Here is a 12664-nt window from a genome sequence, read left to right as displayed (position 1 = left end):
CTGTTGTGTTGGGCTGTATGAGCAAGAGTAAAATATTAAGCAAGAGAAAGGGGGAGCTAGGGGTCTGGAGGGGCAGGCAAGTACAAGTCCTGCCATCCGGTCGCCTCCTCTATGAGGGATGGTGTTCAGCTGGGCATGCCTCATTTTGGGAAGGACATGGACAGGCAGGAGAGGAGCCAGAGCAGAAGAGAGAGGGTGCTAAGAAGGGCTGGAAATGTCACCTAGTGAAGAGCAAGTGAGGAAACTGGGAATGTGGTTTTTTTTTTTTTTTTTGGTGAGGCAATTGGGGTTAAGTGGCTTGCCCAAGGTCACACAGCTAGTAAGTGTTAAGTGTCTAAGGCCGGATTTGAACTCAGGTCCTCCTGACTCCAGGGCTGGTGCTCTATCCACTGCACCACCTAGCTGCCCCAGGAATGTGTTTTACCCACAGAATAGATGTGAAGGGGCAAGGGGCAATAGCCCTCAGCTATTGGAAAGGTTGGCAGATGGCAGAAGGTCCTGGCCCAAACTTGCTTTACCTCAGGGCTGGAATGAGAATTGATGGTGGGTGATGACCAGTCATCAGAGCAGCCCTACAACAGAATGGGTCACCCCTGGAGGAAGTGAGCTCCTTTCTTAAACTGAGGGCACCCAAGAAGCAGGACCCTTTGCCTGGCATGTTGGAGACGGAATTCCTGTGTCAGATGACCTTGAAAATCCTCCTTTTGAGTGTCCATGAACACAGTGCCTAGAACTTGTCTCTCGTTGACCACTGGACCCCCGTGCTACCTGATGTAGAGGGGAAAGCAGTGGGTTCCATTCACCTGCCCCATTGGGATACGGGCCCACCTGCTGGGCGCTGCCTTTGGTTTGCCTCAGGTATATGGGGTGGCTTGTGAGGCAGAAGGAGGCCGCTTTGTTTGGGTGGTGGGGTAGGATTACATCAAGCTACCGACTGGCCTGTGGCAGCAGAAGTGATTTGGGGTTTGCTTTTTCCCCCCCGGACAATTTTAGAGCAATCCTGAGGAGGTGTGTACCGCCCTCCTCTTCTGCCGGTCCCTTCAGAAACATCTGGCCACTCTGAGTCAGCATCAGCAGGAATTGGAATCCAACACCATCTCTGAAGCAGACATGTCTGAAGTGGTGGCTCCATTCATGGCCAATGTTCCCCTCCTCCTTTATCCTCAGGGAGAGACCCAGAAAAAGCCCCTTTCATCAGAGGTGAGCAGGCCAAGCCATTTGTGGAGATACTTGGGGGGGCGGGGAAGGGAGATGGGAATTTTGGGCACTGTTTAGTTAGCTGACCTGTCTTCATGCGGCCGAATGCTTGTGTCCTGGGTGTTTGGGAGGCAAAATGAGGACATTCAGAGACTTGGTTTTCCTTCCAGCAACTCATTCAAACCAAAGGCATAGGGTCTTGTTCTAGGGAATTCACTACCACAACAAGTCACCCCCTTCTCAGCAACTTGAGTTTTGGAGAGGTGCCCATAACAGAGATGATCTTTCTGGTTGGCCCTCTCCACCGTGACACACTGCCTCTTGTGAATTAGAGATTTTTAGACTCTGAATTCCCAACAATTTGAAAATTAAGTTGGCTTTCCATCACGATGAAAGTATGACTGGAAAAAACCATGAAGAAAACCAGAGGGGAGCCTCCTGTTTATTTCTCTTGGGTGTCCATGCCATTTTGACTGTTGGTGGGGGCAGAGACAATTAGGACGTTGAATTATGTCCTTTCTTTTCTTCAGGTTGGAGAGGACGTGTGCCAAGACTGTGTTAAGTTAGTGACAGATGTTCAGACCGCTATAAAGACCAACTCCTCCTTCGTTGACTCCTTAGTGGATCATCTCAAGGAAGAGTGTGATCGTCTCGGGGCTGCCCTCTCAGACATGGTAAAATCTCTTGGGCTTTTCACAGAAGGGAAGCTTTCCAGGCCAGAGTTTTCCCAAAGGGCCTGGAAATGCCGGTGGTTTGGTTTCAGTCTAAAGGCCTTCCTGTCATTTTTCAAGGCTTTTAATGACACCATTTCAGATGCTTCAAGGGAAATAAATAGGGTGAGCTAAGTTACAAAGATGGCAAAACTTGGGACTAGCTCAGGTCAGGTTATCTTGTTTAGTCGGCTGAGACTTAGCCCAAGCCACACGTATAGGAAAGTCAGCTAGAGAAAGCTGGAATTGTACTTGGGGGCCAAGGCCCTTGAAAGTGCCTGCTTAGATGCACAACATTCCTTAAGGAATCTAGATTCTCTAGGAGGAATAAAATATGTCTTTGAAAGGATAATACAAAATAGAGGAAAAGGTGAACACCATTAACTCCAGGGACGGGGCGAGAGGGGGTTAGAAGAGGAGAATCAGCATAGGCTTCCGGGCTCTTAAGCCAGCCCTGGAAGGAAGGCGAAGATGCTGAGTAATGGAATTGAGGCCTACGTGTATAGCAGGTGGTTAATGCAAAGGCGTGGAGGCAGTAGGTGGATTCTTCCAGAATTCAGTGTGTGAGATGAGGATGGAATGGAATTGTAGAGGCCTTTAATGCCAGGCCTTAGAGCTAGTAGGAAGCTGTGGAAGGCTTTCATTTGAATAGAAGGAGGACAGTGAAGGGAGAGGGATGAAGGATGACTGGGCTAGATGAAGGAAGCACTTGGTTGGTAGACAGGTGTAGGCAGTGCTTGTTAGTGATGCTTGGGCTAGATGAAGGAAGCACTTGCTGGCAGACAGGTGTAGGCAGTGCTTGTTAGTGATGCTTGGGCTAGATGAAGGAAGCACTTGCTGGCAGACAGGTGTAGGCAGTGCTTGTTAGTGATGCTTGGGCTAGATGAAGGAAGCACTTGCTGGCAGACAGGTGTAGACAGTGCTTGTTAGTGATGCTTGGGCTAGATGAAGGAAGCACTTGCTGGCAGACAGGTGTAGGCAGTGCTTGTTAGTGATGCTTGGGCTAGATGAAGGAAGCACTTGCTGGCAGACAGGTGTAGGCAGTGCTTGTTAGTGATGCTTGGGCTAGATGAAGGAAGCACTTGCTGGCAGACAGGTGTAGACAGTGCTTGTTAGTGATGCTTGGGCTAGATGAAGGAAGCACTTGCTGGCAGACAGGTGTAGGCAGTGCTTGTTAGTGATGCTTGGGCTAGATGAAGGAAGCACTTGCTGGCAGACAGGTGTAGACAGTGCTTGTTAGTGATGCTTGGGCTAGATGAAGGAAGCACTTGCTGGCAGACAGGTGTAGGCAGTGCTTGTTAGTGAAGAGGACAGCCAGAAAGATTATTGATAAGGAGGTGGGCTTGAGAACATAAGCATTGGCATGGTGCTTGTCGTCCTCTTCCTCAGTGTGGTGTGGGGGAGGCAAGCAGAGGAGGCCTTGGGCCATGGTGAGGCTCTGCAGGGGAGCTGGAGGTGTTCTAGAAGAGATGCTGGGAGGACCTAGGGTGGAGAGCCGATGAATGGATTGCTGTGCAGCACTGCCCTCCTTGAGAGGCATTCATACATACTGGGGGAGAGAAGGGAGATGGGAGGGGGTGTCCATGGTTGAATATTGGCAGGCCCCAGACAAGGGAAGGGCGAGGCATCTGTTAACCTCTGGTGTTCCCAGCAGCCATACTTAGAATTAGATCCTATGGTTCCTGCTAAGGCCCAGTGGAATGGGAGCTCCTTGGGTGCTGGCACGGTCTCGTTTGTGTCTGGATACTCAGAGCCCAGCTCCGTTTTTGTTTTTTTTTTTTTTTGCTGCTTAAATAGTGGAGCTGGGAAATTCTGGATTTGTGATAGTTAACTCATCTTTAAATTAGGTTTGACTTTTTTTTCCTCTCACCTGCAGTGCAAGTCCTATATCACCCAGTATTCTGAAATTGCTGTCCAAATGATGATGCACATGGTAAGTGGAGGGAAGAGTTCCTCTCCAGTGTTGTCTTTTGGACCCCCCCCCCCCAAATAGTTTCTTCATCAGCCAGAAGCTGAACAATTCTTGAATCTTCTCAACCTCAGAGTTACCCTCACTGCCTCTTCTGGGCCTTAACACTGCTGGATTTTAGCAAAATTAACTGTCTCTTATGAATTTGTTTCTCCCTTTAGGTTTTTCAGGAACTCCTTAATTTACAAAGTGGGGAGCATAGCACCTCTGATGGATCTGACTCCTCCTATGGAGTCTGTAGGTGCCCATTAGCCTGACCACCAAATTTCTGTTCCCTGATGGTTAGCTCAGAGATGACCCCCACTCATTTGGGACCGTTTGCTCAAAATCCCTGGATCCTTGAATTGCCGAGCTTGAGCCACAAATGGAAGTGGGGAGGGGGTGGGTGGGCAGGAGTGGGCCATGATCTCGCTACCCCGAGCTTGTGCTTCACCACCCTGACTCAGATCAGGGCTGCTGCTGCTTAAATTCAGATGCGGCATGCCCACTGTGACTGTTCTGCCAAGGCTGTGGGAGGCAAAGGCTTCATCCAGGAATCCCCAAAGAATCTTTTTATATGAGGTGTTCTAGCCGTGAGAATGGGTCTGTACTGAGCCATCCATCCATCCGTATTCTGCCAGCCCCTTTGCGACTAGAGACCCACTCTTGAGAATTAGGTGTGGGGGGAATAAGGTCTGCCGAGCAGAGGTGGGTTTTTACGCAAGTCTCCTTGTAACTGGATGAATTCAATGTCCCACAAATGGGAATGCACTTTTCTGAACTGGAATATGCTCGCCAATGTTAACTTAATTTGGCTGGGTACTTCTCTGTCCTTTGACCTTTGTCAGGCACCTAAGGCTCACTTGACATTCCTCTCCCATATGTTCTGTGGCTGAGGAGACTTAGGGGTGTAGGAGTTCTATTCATTATAGAATTGGGGAGTTTATCCCTCTTCGCTGCATGCAGTATTCAGGGGAGAGTTGGTGCACTCACATCACACGTCCTTAGTTTGAATGGGTCTTCAGAATTCAGTTGGGCATGTTGATGTACTTACTATGCAGAGTGCAGGAATATGTGGCCCAGAGAGGGCACTCAGTCTGCCCAGGGTTCTGTGGCTGTTTTCAGAGAACCCCTTGACCACATGGCTGTCAGGCAGGCAGAGCCTCAGGTAGGTTGCCCCCCTCCAGGACAGACTGCTGGCTGCTCAGCTGCTTTGTGACACCTTTGTTTACATGTGGTTCTCAGCTTGATTTTGTTTTATTTAACATTTTTTTTCTTACCTCTTGTGTCCTTTCCTTTCTCTTATTTTCCACTCCGACCTCCTGTTTTTATTCTCAACCACAGGATCAGGTATGTGATGGCAAACTTGTCAGTAGTAGTGGTAGTGCTGCCTGGTGGATGCTTTTCCTTTTCAAATTCCCTTTCCCAGCTTTGTCTCTAGGACTGTCCTATTACCTCCTGCTTATCCACTCAGAAACATGGGGAGAGAGAAGGGCAGGGTTCAGTGTGGGTGCCCACTCACTGCAGTGATGTGGAGGAAGCTCTTGGTGCAGGTGATGAGAACTTGCCTAGATCTTCCGGCCACGTCCAGGTGTGGGTGCCTGCCTGCCTCATCTTTCAGTTCGAGGGGCAGCAGCTCACTTGTTCCTCAAAGATGGAGTCCATATGTCTTTCAGACTGAACATTTTGCATGCCTTTAGAACTGCTTTTCATAACCATAGGAATGCTTCCGCTGCATGAATGATATTTTAAAACTACACAGCAGCTCTCTTGGATCCAGGGAATTGGGCCTCCAGCCTCTGCCTTCTGCCTTCTCTGGGTACCTGGGAATCATGACTAGGCTTGGCCTGCATTGATTCTAGAACGATAGTTGTTCTTGTAATCGGGCCAATCACCCCCTTCTGAAGGACAACTTTGCAGGTGTGATGTTTCGTTTTTCCATTGAAGAGTAGATGTCTACTAATTCCACCTCTCTATCCTCTCTATTTGTCTCTAGTCAAGAATACTTTTCATTTGAAGGACTGAGGGACCTTTTTTAACCTTCTATGCCTCCAGGGATATGGTCAAAGGAAGCATCTACAGATGAGGGTTACTTGACCCTTTCCCCCCATCTGCATGGGGGAAGAATTATGTCTTTATTTTCACTAACTTCTAATTGAAATTTGTCGTTTCCTTAAATCACAAACTTAAAACAACAGCAACAATCTGAGAAGGGAATCACTGACTACCTAAGGGTTCAAGATGTAGAAAAGCTTAAGCCCCCCCCCCCCCAACCCTCCCATTCCTCCCCTCCCCCTCAGGCCAATGGCTTTTGAGGGGGTAGAGAAAGCCTACTTTCCATAAATGGCCCTGGAAGTTTGAGTTTGGGCTTCCTTTGGGCTCTTGTCTCAAGTCCTATTTTCAGCAGTTTTCCCCCAATTAGATATTCTGTCTTGTTACCTTACTCTTCCAATTCCGGTATGGACCCAGATTTAAGGAGGTAGTATGGCCATCCTTGACTATTTAGGAATCTGCCCTCAAACCCAAGGCGGCCTCCCCTGTTCTCAGTCTCCAGCTGCCAGAGGGTGGTCCATGAGCTTTCTTATAGTAAGGACTCTGTGGTATTTGTCCCTCTGGGAAATGTTCTAAGTGAGGTCCTGAGTGGATTGCAGGCTCTGGAAACAGCCACCTCTAGCTTTCTGTCTCAGACTCCCATGTTGACCCCTCAGCTGTGTCTGGTTCTTTGACTTTGCTACTTAAATAGTACAAAGGAAGAGAAGCCCGGGACCTCCTGAGCATTCAGTGTTTGGGGTGTTTGGGGGACACTGCCTTTAATGTGTAGGATTCGGATGATTGGCAGCTTGGTTTTGGTCTTTCCGCCCCAAGCATTTTTTAAAGGTGGCATCACCTTTAAATAGCTTTCCACTTTTCTTTCAGATGAATTCAGTTTTTTAAAAAATTAGACCCTGTCACTGCTCTGCCCTGTTTGTGGATAATCCATAAAACCTGCTCCCTGCTGATGGATGGGCTTAATTCTTAGCGCCCTGGCCAATTGAGCAGACTGGCTGGATCTCTGGGACTTAACTGGGCTGCTGGGAGTTGTTGGAAAGCAAAGCTCCAGTAATTTGTTATTGATTACTGGTCCCTTACCCCCAATATCCCAGGGAGAGAGTACTCCTTTGGATATGACCTTCCAATTGAAGTGGGTAGGGGCAGCGAGGTGGCAATAAAGGACTCGCTCTGGATTCAGGAGAACCTGAATTCAAATCTGGCCCCAGACACTTGACACGTACTAGCTGTGTGACCCTGGGCAAGTCACTTAACCCTCATTGCCCTGCAGAAAACAAACAAACAAAAAAACAAACCAAAAAAAATTGAAGCAGGGTCCATAGGATAGATGGGTTTAAGCAGTGATATTATAAGTCCCTCAGTAAAACATGGACAAGAGGAAGCCAAAGGTATGACTTAAGTTCCCAATGGTGGTTTTACCAATATTGATAGACAGCACAGTGTTTCCTTGACCAATGTGTCACCAGAGCAGACCTTTGTCTCACCTCTTTGCTACCGCAGTCCCCATTTGTGAGAGGCCTGTGGGCTGTGGGGGGAGGCAGTGGTGTGTACATTCATTGGTGGGGTGCATGTTTGCCTTCTTTGGAGATGACTCCCCATTGTGTTTTTCTCAAGGAACCCAAGGAGATCTGTGATTATGCTGGATTCTGTACAGGGAAGAAAACACCTTTGCAGGCCCTGGTCTCAGCTCATATGGCCAGCAACAACGTGATGCCTGCATTGGAGCTGGTGGAGCCAGTCAAGGTGAGCTTCGCCCTGTTTGATTCAGCCATTGTCCATTGGGTCTTTCTGGAGCAGTAGGGACAGCTCAGAGATGGGAGCAGGTCTTCACTGACTCATTTGAGACACACAGATGAACTTGAGACACTCACTTGCCCAACTCAAGCAGCCAAACTCAAAGCCTTCTGTGAAAAGCTCACCCTCCAGTTTGCTTTTCTCTAACTCCTCAGGGAGTGGTCTTGGGGGACAGAACTTGGATTAGATGAGGAGGTTCACTCAGAGAACAGGCCTGGCCCCCTTGGCTTGACTTTCATGGTCTCAGGGCCTCTTTTGTAGCGCTTAGTTTATTTTTCTTAAGGTTTTAGCATCCGGTGTGGCCTGGCTCACTCTGGAGCTGAATGAGGTGGTGAATATTCCCTGAATGACACCTCCGGGAAGTCACAGGATCATAGATGTGGAGCTGGATGGGGAAACTGAGGCCCAGAGAAGGGAAGTGACTTGCCTGAGGTCATACAATTACTAAGCATCAGAGGTGGGATTTGAACCCAGGTCCTCTGACTCCATGAGTCTGCTCTCTGCACTGCCTCCATAGAAAAGGACTAAGTTCTGATCAGCCCATTAAATCTACTTTCTCTTCCCCAGTCTCCCAAATGTGTTGGCTTTGCCTAAAATTAGGCAACCTTTATTCAGGTTGCTCTTTCTCCAACCCTCCCTCCCTTCCTGCTCCCATCTCCCCAGCCCCAGGCCTGGGGAGACCAAGCAAAGGTATTGTCTAACTGTAGGCAGCCATCGTGGGCTCCACGTTGTCTGCTGGGAGAAGTAGAGTGTGTGTTGTCCCCATCCTACAGATGAGAAGCCTGAGGCCCCTGGGTCCCATGGCTAGTGAGCATGTTTATGGCACCAGCAGCCAGGCCTTTGGGGCCCCAAGTTCAGAATCAGGAGACCCCGGTGTAGAGTCTTGAGTTCAGCGTTCTCCTGTTGTGGGATCCTGTGTCCCGGTGCCTCTGCTTCCCCATGCCTGTGACAGGCACTTAGGCACAGCCCTGAGTCTGGAGCAGTGTGTGCTGGGAGGAGCCTCGAGGCAGGGAGTGCCTTCCCACTGACCCTGAGGTCCCCATGTGCTTCTTCACAGAAGAACTTGGTTCAGATGAGAGCTGGTCCCACTTGTGAGCTGTGCCAGTATGTCATCAAAGAGATCATCAAGTTGCTGGAGGGCAACAAGACTAAGGTATGTGTGCTCAGCGGTCAGCCCCTTCCCGTGATCTTCCAGCATTAGTGAGCCCAGACAAGGGGCTGGGCATGGTTTCTCTGGGCCCCTTGTCCTTCCTTCAAGCCAAGTTGCTTCAGTGTGAGAATGAGATGCGCCTGCTGGCTTTGCCCTCCCCAGATCTTTTGGCATCAGTTTAATGTTGAGGTCCTTGGAGACAGTGAGTGTCCTGTCTGCCGGCACCTGGGCTCCGCTCTGTGAGGGACCAGGAATGTTCCTGTCACTTCCTCCCTTCTCTTGCCCTCCCCCTCTGTCTGCTCCCACCAAAATCCAAACAAAAAGTGCCAGCCCCCCAGCTCCCATGGCCAGCAGCCATTGAGCCAGCCTCCCTTGGGCCTCGTGCTCTAGGAGGACATGATCCATGCCGTGGAGAAAGTGTGCTCCGTGATCCCCAAGTCCATGGCTGAGGAGTGCCGAGACCTGGTGGAATCCTACGGGCCGGCCATCGTGGATCTGCTCCTGGACGAGACGAGCCCCCACTTGGTTTGTGGCCTGCTTAACCTTTGCCAGAACAAGAAGTCAGGTGAGTGTGGGAGGCCATGTGCCGGCCTGGAGCCCGGGGCTCGTGATCTTGGATGTGGCTGTTACTGCACACGCCTCATCCCTCTCTGTTCTACAGTCAATGTGGCCCGGCTTAAGAGTGGCGTCTTCTGTGATGTCTGCAAGAAGGTCGATGGTTATTTGGACCAGAACCTGGATAAGAACAGCACAAAGGCCATGATCCTTGCTGCCTTTGAGAAGGCTTGTAGCATGTTGCCTGGAGTGTACAAGGATGAGGTAATGCCTGGGCAGGATGACTCCTGGGTGTAGAAAGGTCTGCACTAGCCGGGGGGCCCCACAGGGCTCACCCATGATCTCCCTCCATCCTCATCAGATCGAGGGTTTTGTTTTTCAGCCATCAGCCAATGGTCTTTGAGCACTCCTTCCTAAGGGTGGGAGAGGTAGCCAGGCCTCTGAATTGAGCAGGGAGACCCTGAGATTCTCTTGGGAGGGAGGTGACAGGTTTGGGGAGGTCTGAAGTGGATGGGATAGCTCTTCAGCACTGAGGTGGCCAGGGGCTAGTTTGGGGCATGTTGGGAAGGTGCTTAGAGCATGATGGCTCCTTTGAGTCTCCTGTGTGGCCACATGGGTGTCTGAGAGCTGCCCTTTGTCCTGCTGAACAGTGTGATGAGTTTGTGGAACAGTATGAGCCCGTCCTGATAGCAGCCCTGCATGATGAGCTGAATCCTGATTCTCTGTGTTTGGTAAGCATGCCAGCGTGATCAGGTACCTGTTCTTGGGGCCCATGGGCACCTCCTGAGAGCTGAGTATTGTGGGCCATGAGCCCCTTCTAGCAGGGTGGGATCATTGCCCTCGTGTCATGTGGGAGAAAGCCCCTTCCTCCTCCCAGCCCAGTTGGACATCTCTGGGGTCTAGGCAGCATCCCTCCCTCCCCCTCTCCCCCATGGGACCCAAGGGAGCCAGACAACTTTGGTCTAAGCACCATCCTTTCCCTAGAACTTGGTCACTTCATCCCAAGTGGGAGGAAGGTAGAGAGGGAGGGGGAAGCTGGGCCCAGCTCATTCTGCTTTTTCATGTCCCTTTCTCTCCATATAGAAAATTGGAGCTTGTCCCAAAGCAGCTCCTAAGCCCCTGTTGGGAACTGAGCAGTGTGTTTGGGGCCCGAGTTACTGGTGCAAGAACATGGAGACAGCAGCTCAGTGCAATGTAAGTACTTCCCACTGTTCACATGAAGTGCATGTGCCGGACCTTCCCTTGCCAAGGGGTTCCTTGTGCTGCTTGTTCTTCCCCCTCAGTTCCCGTTGGACTCACTTTCTCTAAGTCAGCCTGCATTTATTAAGTGCTCGCTGTTTGCACTAAAGATGAATACGTGGGCTGGGGGCAGCTCCTGGTGTTGTCTTGGGTCTCAGTTTGGGAGGGGAAACAGTTTGGGGGCCTTGGCATTGGGAGAACCTAATTTTTCCTCTCTCTCTCCTAGGCTGTTGAGCACTGCAAGCGCCATGTATGGAACTAGAGCCCTTCTTTCTTGGAGAAATTGCCACTTCTTTCTATTTGTGTGTCTGGGGGAAGGGAACTTAAAGATCTGACTTTTTTCTCCTGTTTTTAAATGAGCCTCACATCCTCTTCTCCCTTCATCCCATCATCCTTTTGTTCCATTTGTCCATCGTTGCCGTGGGCCTGAGAGGCGCTGTACTCGGCCATGTTGCCACACTTTTTCCTCCTCTGCTGGGTGAATGACATGCCATGTCTGTATCGTGGACTGGAGTCTGGTGGGCTGGTGGAGATGTGGGCTGGGTGCGAGTAGGAGCCTGTGGGTAGGGATGACAAGCACAGGCCCAACTGCACCTTACAAATATCTACCAGTGGCCTCATCTGGGGTTTCAAACTTCAAATCAGTTAGTTGTGTTTAGAGCTGTCAGAGCCCCTGCCCCTATGCCGGATTGCTCCGCTTAGCCCTTCTGTGTGGCTGGAGAAAGGCACAGCTGTGTCCTCCAGGACAGGAATTCAGAGCCCTTCTTGCTTTGCCCGCAATGTGGAAGAGTCCTGGTCTCCTTCGGAAGAAGCTGCTTTTGGCTTAGAAGGAGAGGGTGAGGCTTTGGTTTGCTCTAGCTGGATGGAGGCAGTCCAGCTCTTGGCTTAGTTTTTTGAGCACTCACCCCCATCTTTAGGTTGTAGCTTTCTTCTTTCTTTGTGATACTTTTCTTGAACCTTTGCTTTGAAGTGGGTTTCGGGAAGTGGGATAGAGTTGTAATGGGGGCTGTGTCAGTGTGGGATACCCTTTGGGGGGGGTCTATCTGGGGGGTGGGGGGAGAGATTCTGTGACTTGTTTCTTCTCTGAGGCCCGACTTGTATGGTAACTATATTGGCCCAAGTCTGAGGAGTCTGGAAAGCACTAGTTCTGGGGGGGGTGTTTGCTTATTTCTCTGGTGTGTCTTACAGTTGCAAATACACACAACACAGCTTGGGGGTTGCTGCTAGAGCCCCTTCTTAATCATTATTTTCAAAATTAACATGGGTGACAAAAGTCCTGCTTTTCTTGCTTCCTAGTAGAAATGTGGCTGACCCACCCAAGTGCAAGTTTCTCCCTTGTTACCAAATTGTAGGCTGGGCCTCAGTTTCTCCTTCTTGTGATAGCAGCTTCTGCTCTGCTTTAAGTGTTCAGGGAAGCAAGGTGTGTTGTTGCTATTAAATGAAGTAAATATTGATGATTTTTGTTTTGTTCTGGTTTTGCCTTAAAGCTTTCTGTAATTAACAATAAAAGTTCCAGTAAACTAAAGTTGTTGTGATCCATTTGGTCATTGTCGCTTTTTTGCCCCTAGAGTAAGGAGTGTTTCACAACACAACTAACATGGAAATAGGTTTCGTATGACTACATATGTATAACCTACATCAAATTACTCACCCCCTCAGTGAGTGGGGAAGGAAAAGGAGGCAGAAAATTTGGAACTCAGATTTTTTAAAAAAATGTTAAAATTGTTTTTACATGTAATTGGGAAAATATTAAAAGACCCCCCAAAACCACACCCTTAATTCAAAAGAAAGCAATATTATAGACAAATGGAGCTAACACAATAAAATGAAAGACAGTGACTAGAGGAAAAGAAAAAACAGCAAACTTGTTTCGTACAGGCAGTGCACCTAAATAGCAAAGACAATCTCAAAATAAATTTTGTCCTAGCTGCTAATTTTTATCTTGTTAGCAAGTCAGCATGCTTGCAACTCCTGCTTTTTTGGACTATCAGGCAGAGGAAAAATAGCCACAATATAGAGATA

The 12664-nt window shown here is 49.4% G+C and overlaps 1 protein-coding gene across 3 annotated transcripts in view; it reads left to right on the top strand.

Annotated features, from left to right (window-relative positions):
* LOC122739875 (prosaposin) overlaps positions 1-12177 on the top strand; it is a 35379-nt gene extending 23202 nt beyond the window's left edge. Inside the window, exons 5-15 of one of the 3 annotated variants that reach the window (XM_043981584.1) lie at positions 994-1200; positions 1728-1871; positions 3784-3840; positions 5200-5205; positions 7519-7647; positions 8756-8851; positions 9239-9413; positions 9510-9667; positions 10054-10134; positions 10487-10597; positions 10869-12177. In XM_043981584.1, coding sequence (XP_043837519.1) covers positions 994-1200; positions 1728-1871; positions 3784-3840; positions 5200-5205; positions 7519-7647; positions 8756-8851; positions 9239-9413; positions 9510-9667; positions 10054-10134; positions 10487-10597; positions 10869-10904 — 1200 coding nt within the window. In that variant the 3' untranslated portion in view covers positions 10905-12177. Of the gene's footprint in view, positions 1-993; positions 1201-1727; positions 1872-3783; positions 3841-5199; positions 5206-7518; positions 7648-8755; positions 8852-9238; positions 9668-10053; positions 10135-10486; positions 10598-10868 lie in introns of all 3 variants that reach the window. The other 2 variants (XM_043981585.1, XM_043981583.1) reach the window with 2 other exon arrangements.
* Positions 12178-12664: the final 487 nt, after the last annotated feature.

The sequence above is a fragment of the Dromiciops gliroides genome, chromosome 2 (genome assembly GCF_019393635.1).
Source record: "Dromiciops gliroides isolate mDroGli1 chromosome 2, mDroGli1.pri, whole genome shotgun sequence".
NCBI classification, from domain to species: Eukaryota; Metazoa; Chordata; class Mammalia; order Microbiotheria; family Microbiotheriidae; genus Dromiciops; species Dromiciops gliroides.
The sequence above is the reverse complement of the archived record's forward strand: the minus strand, read 5'-3'. Positions and strand labels throughout refer to the sequence as shown.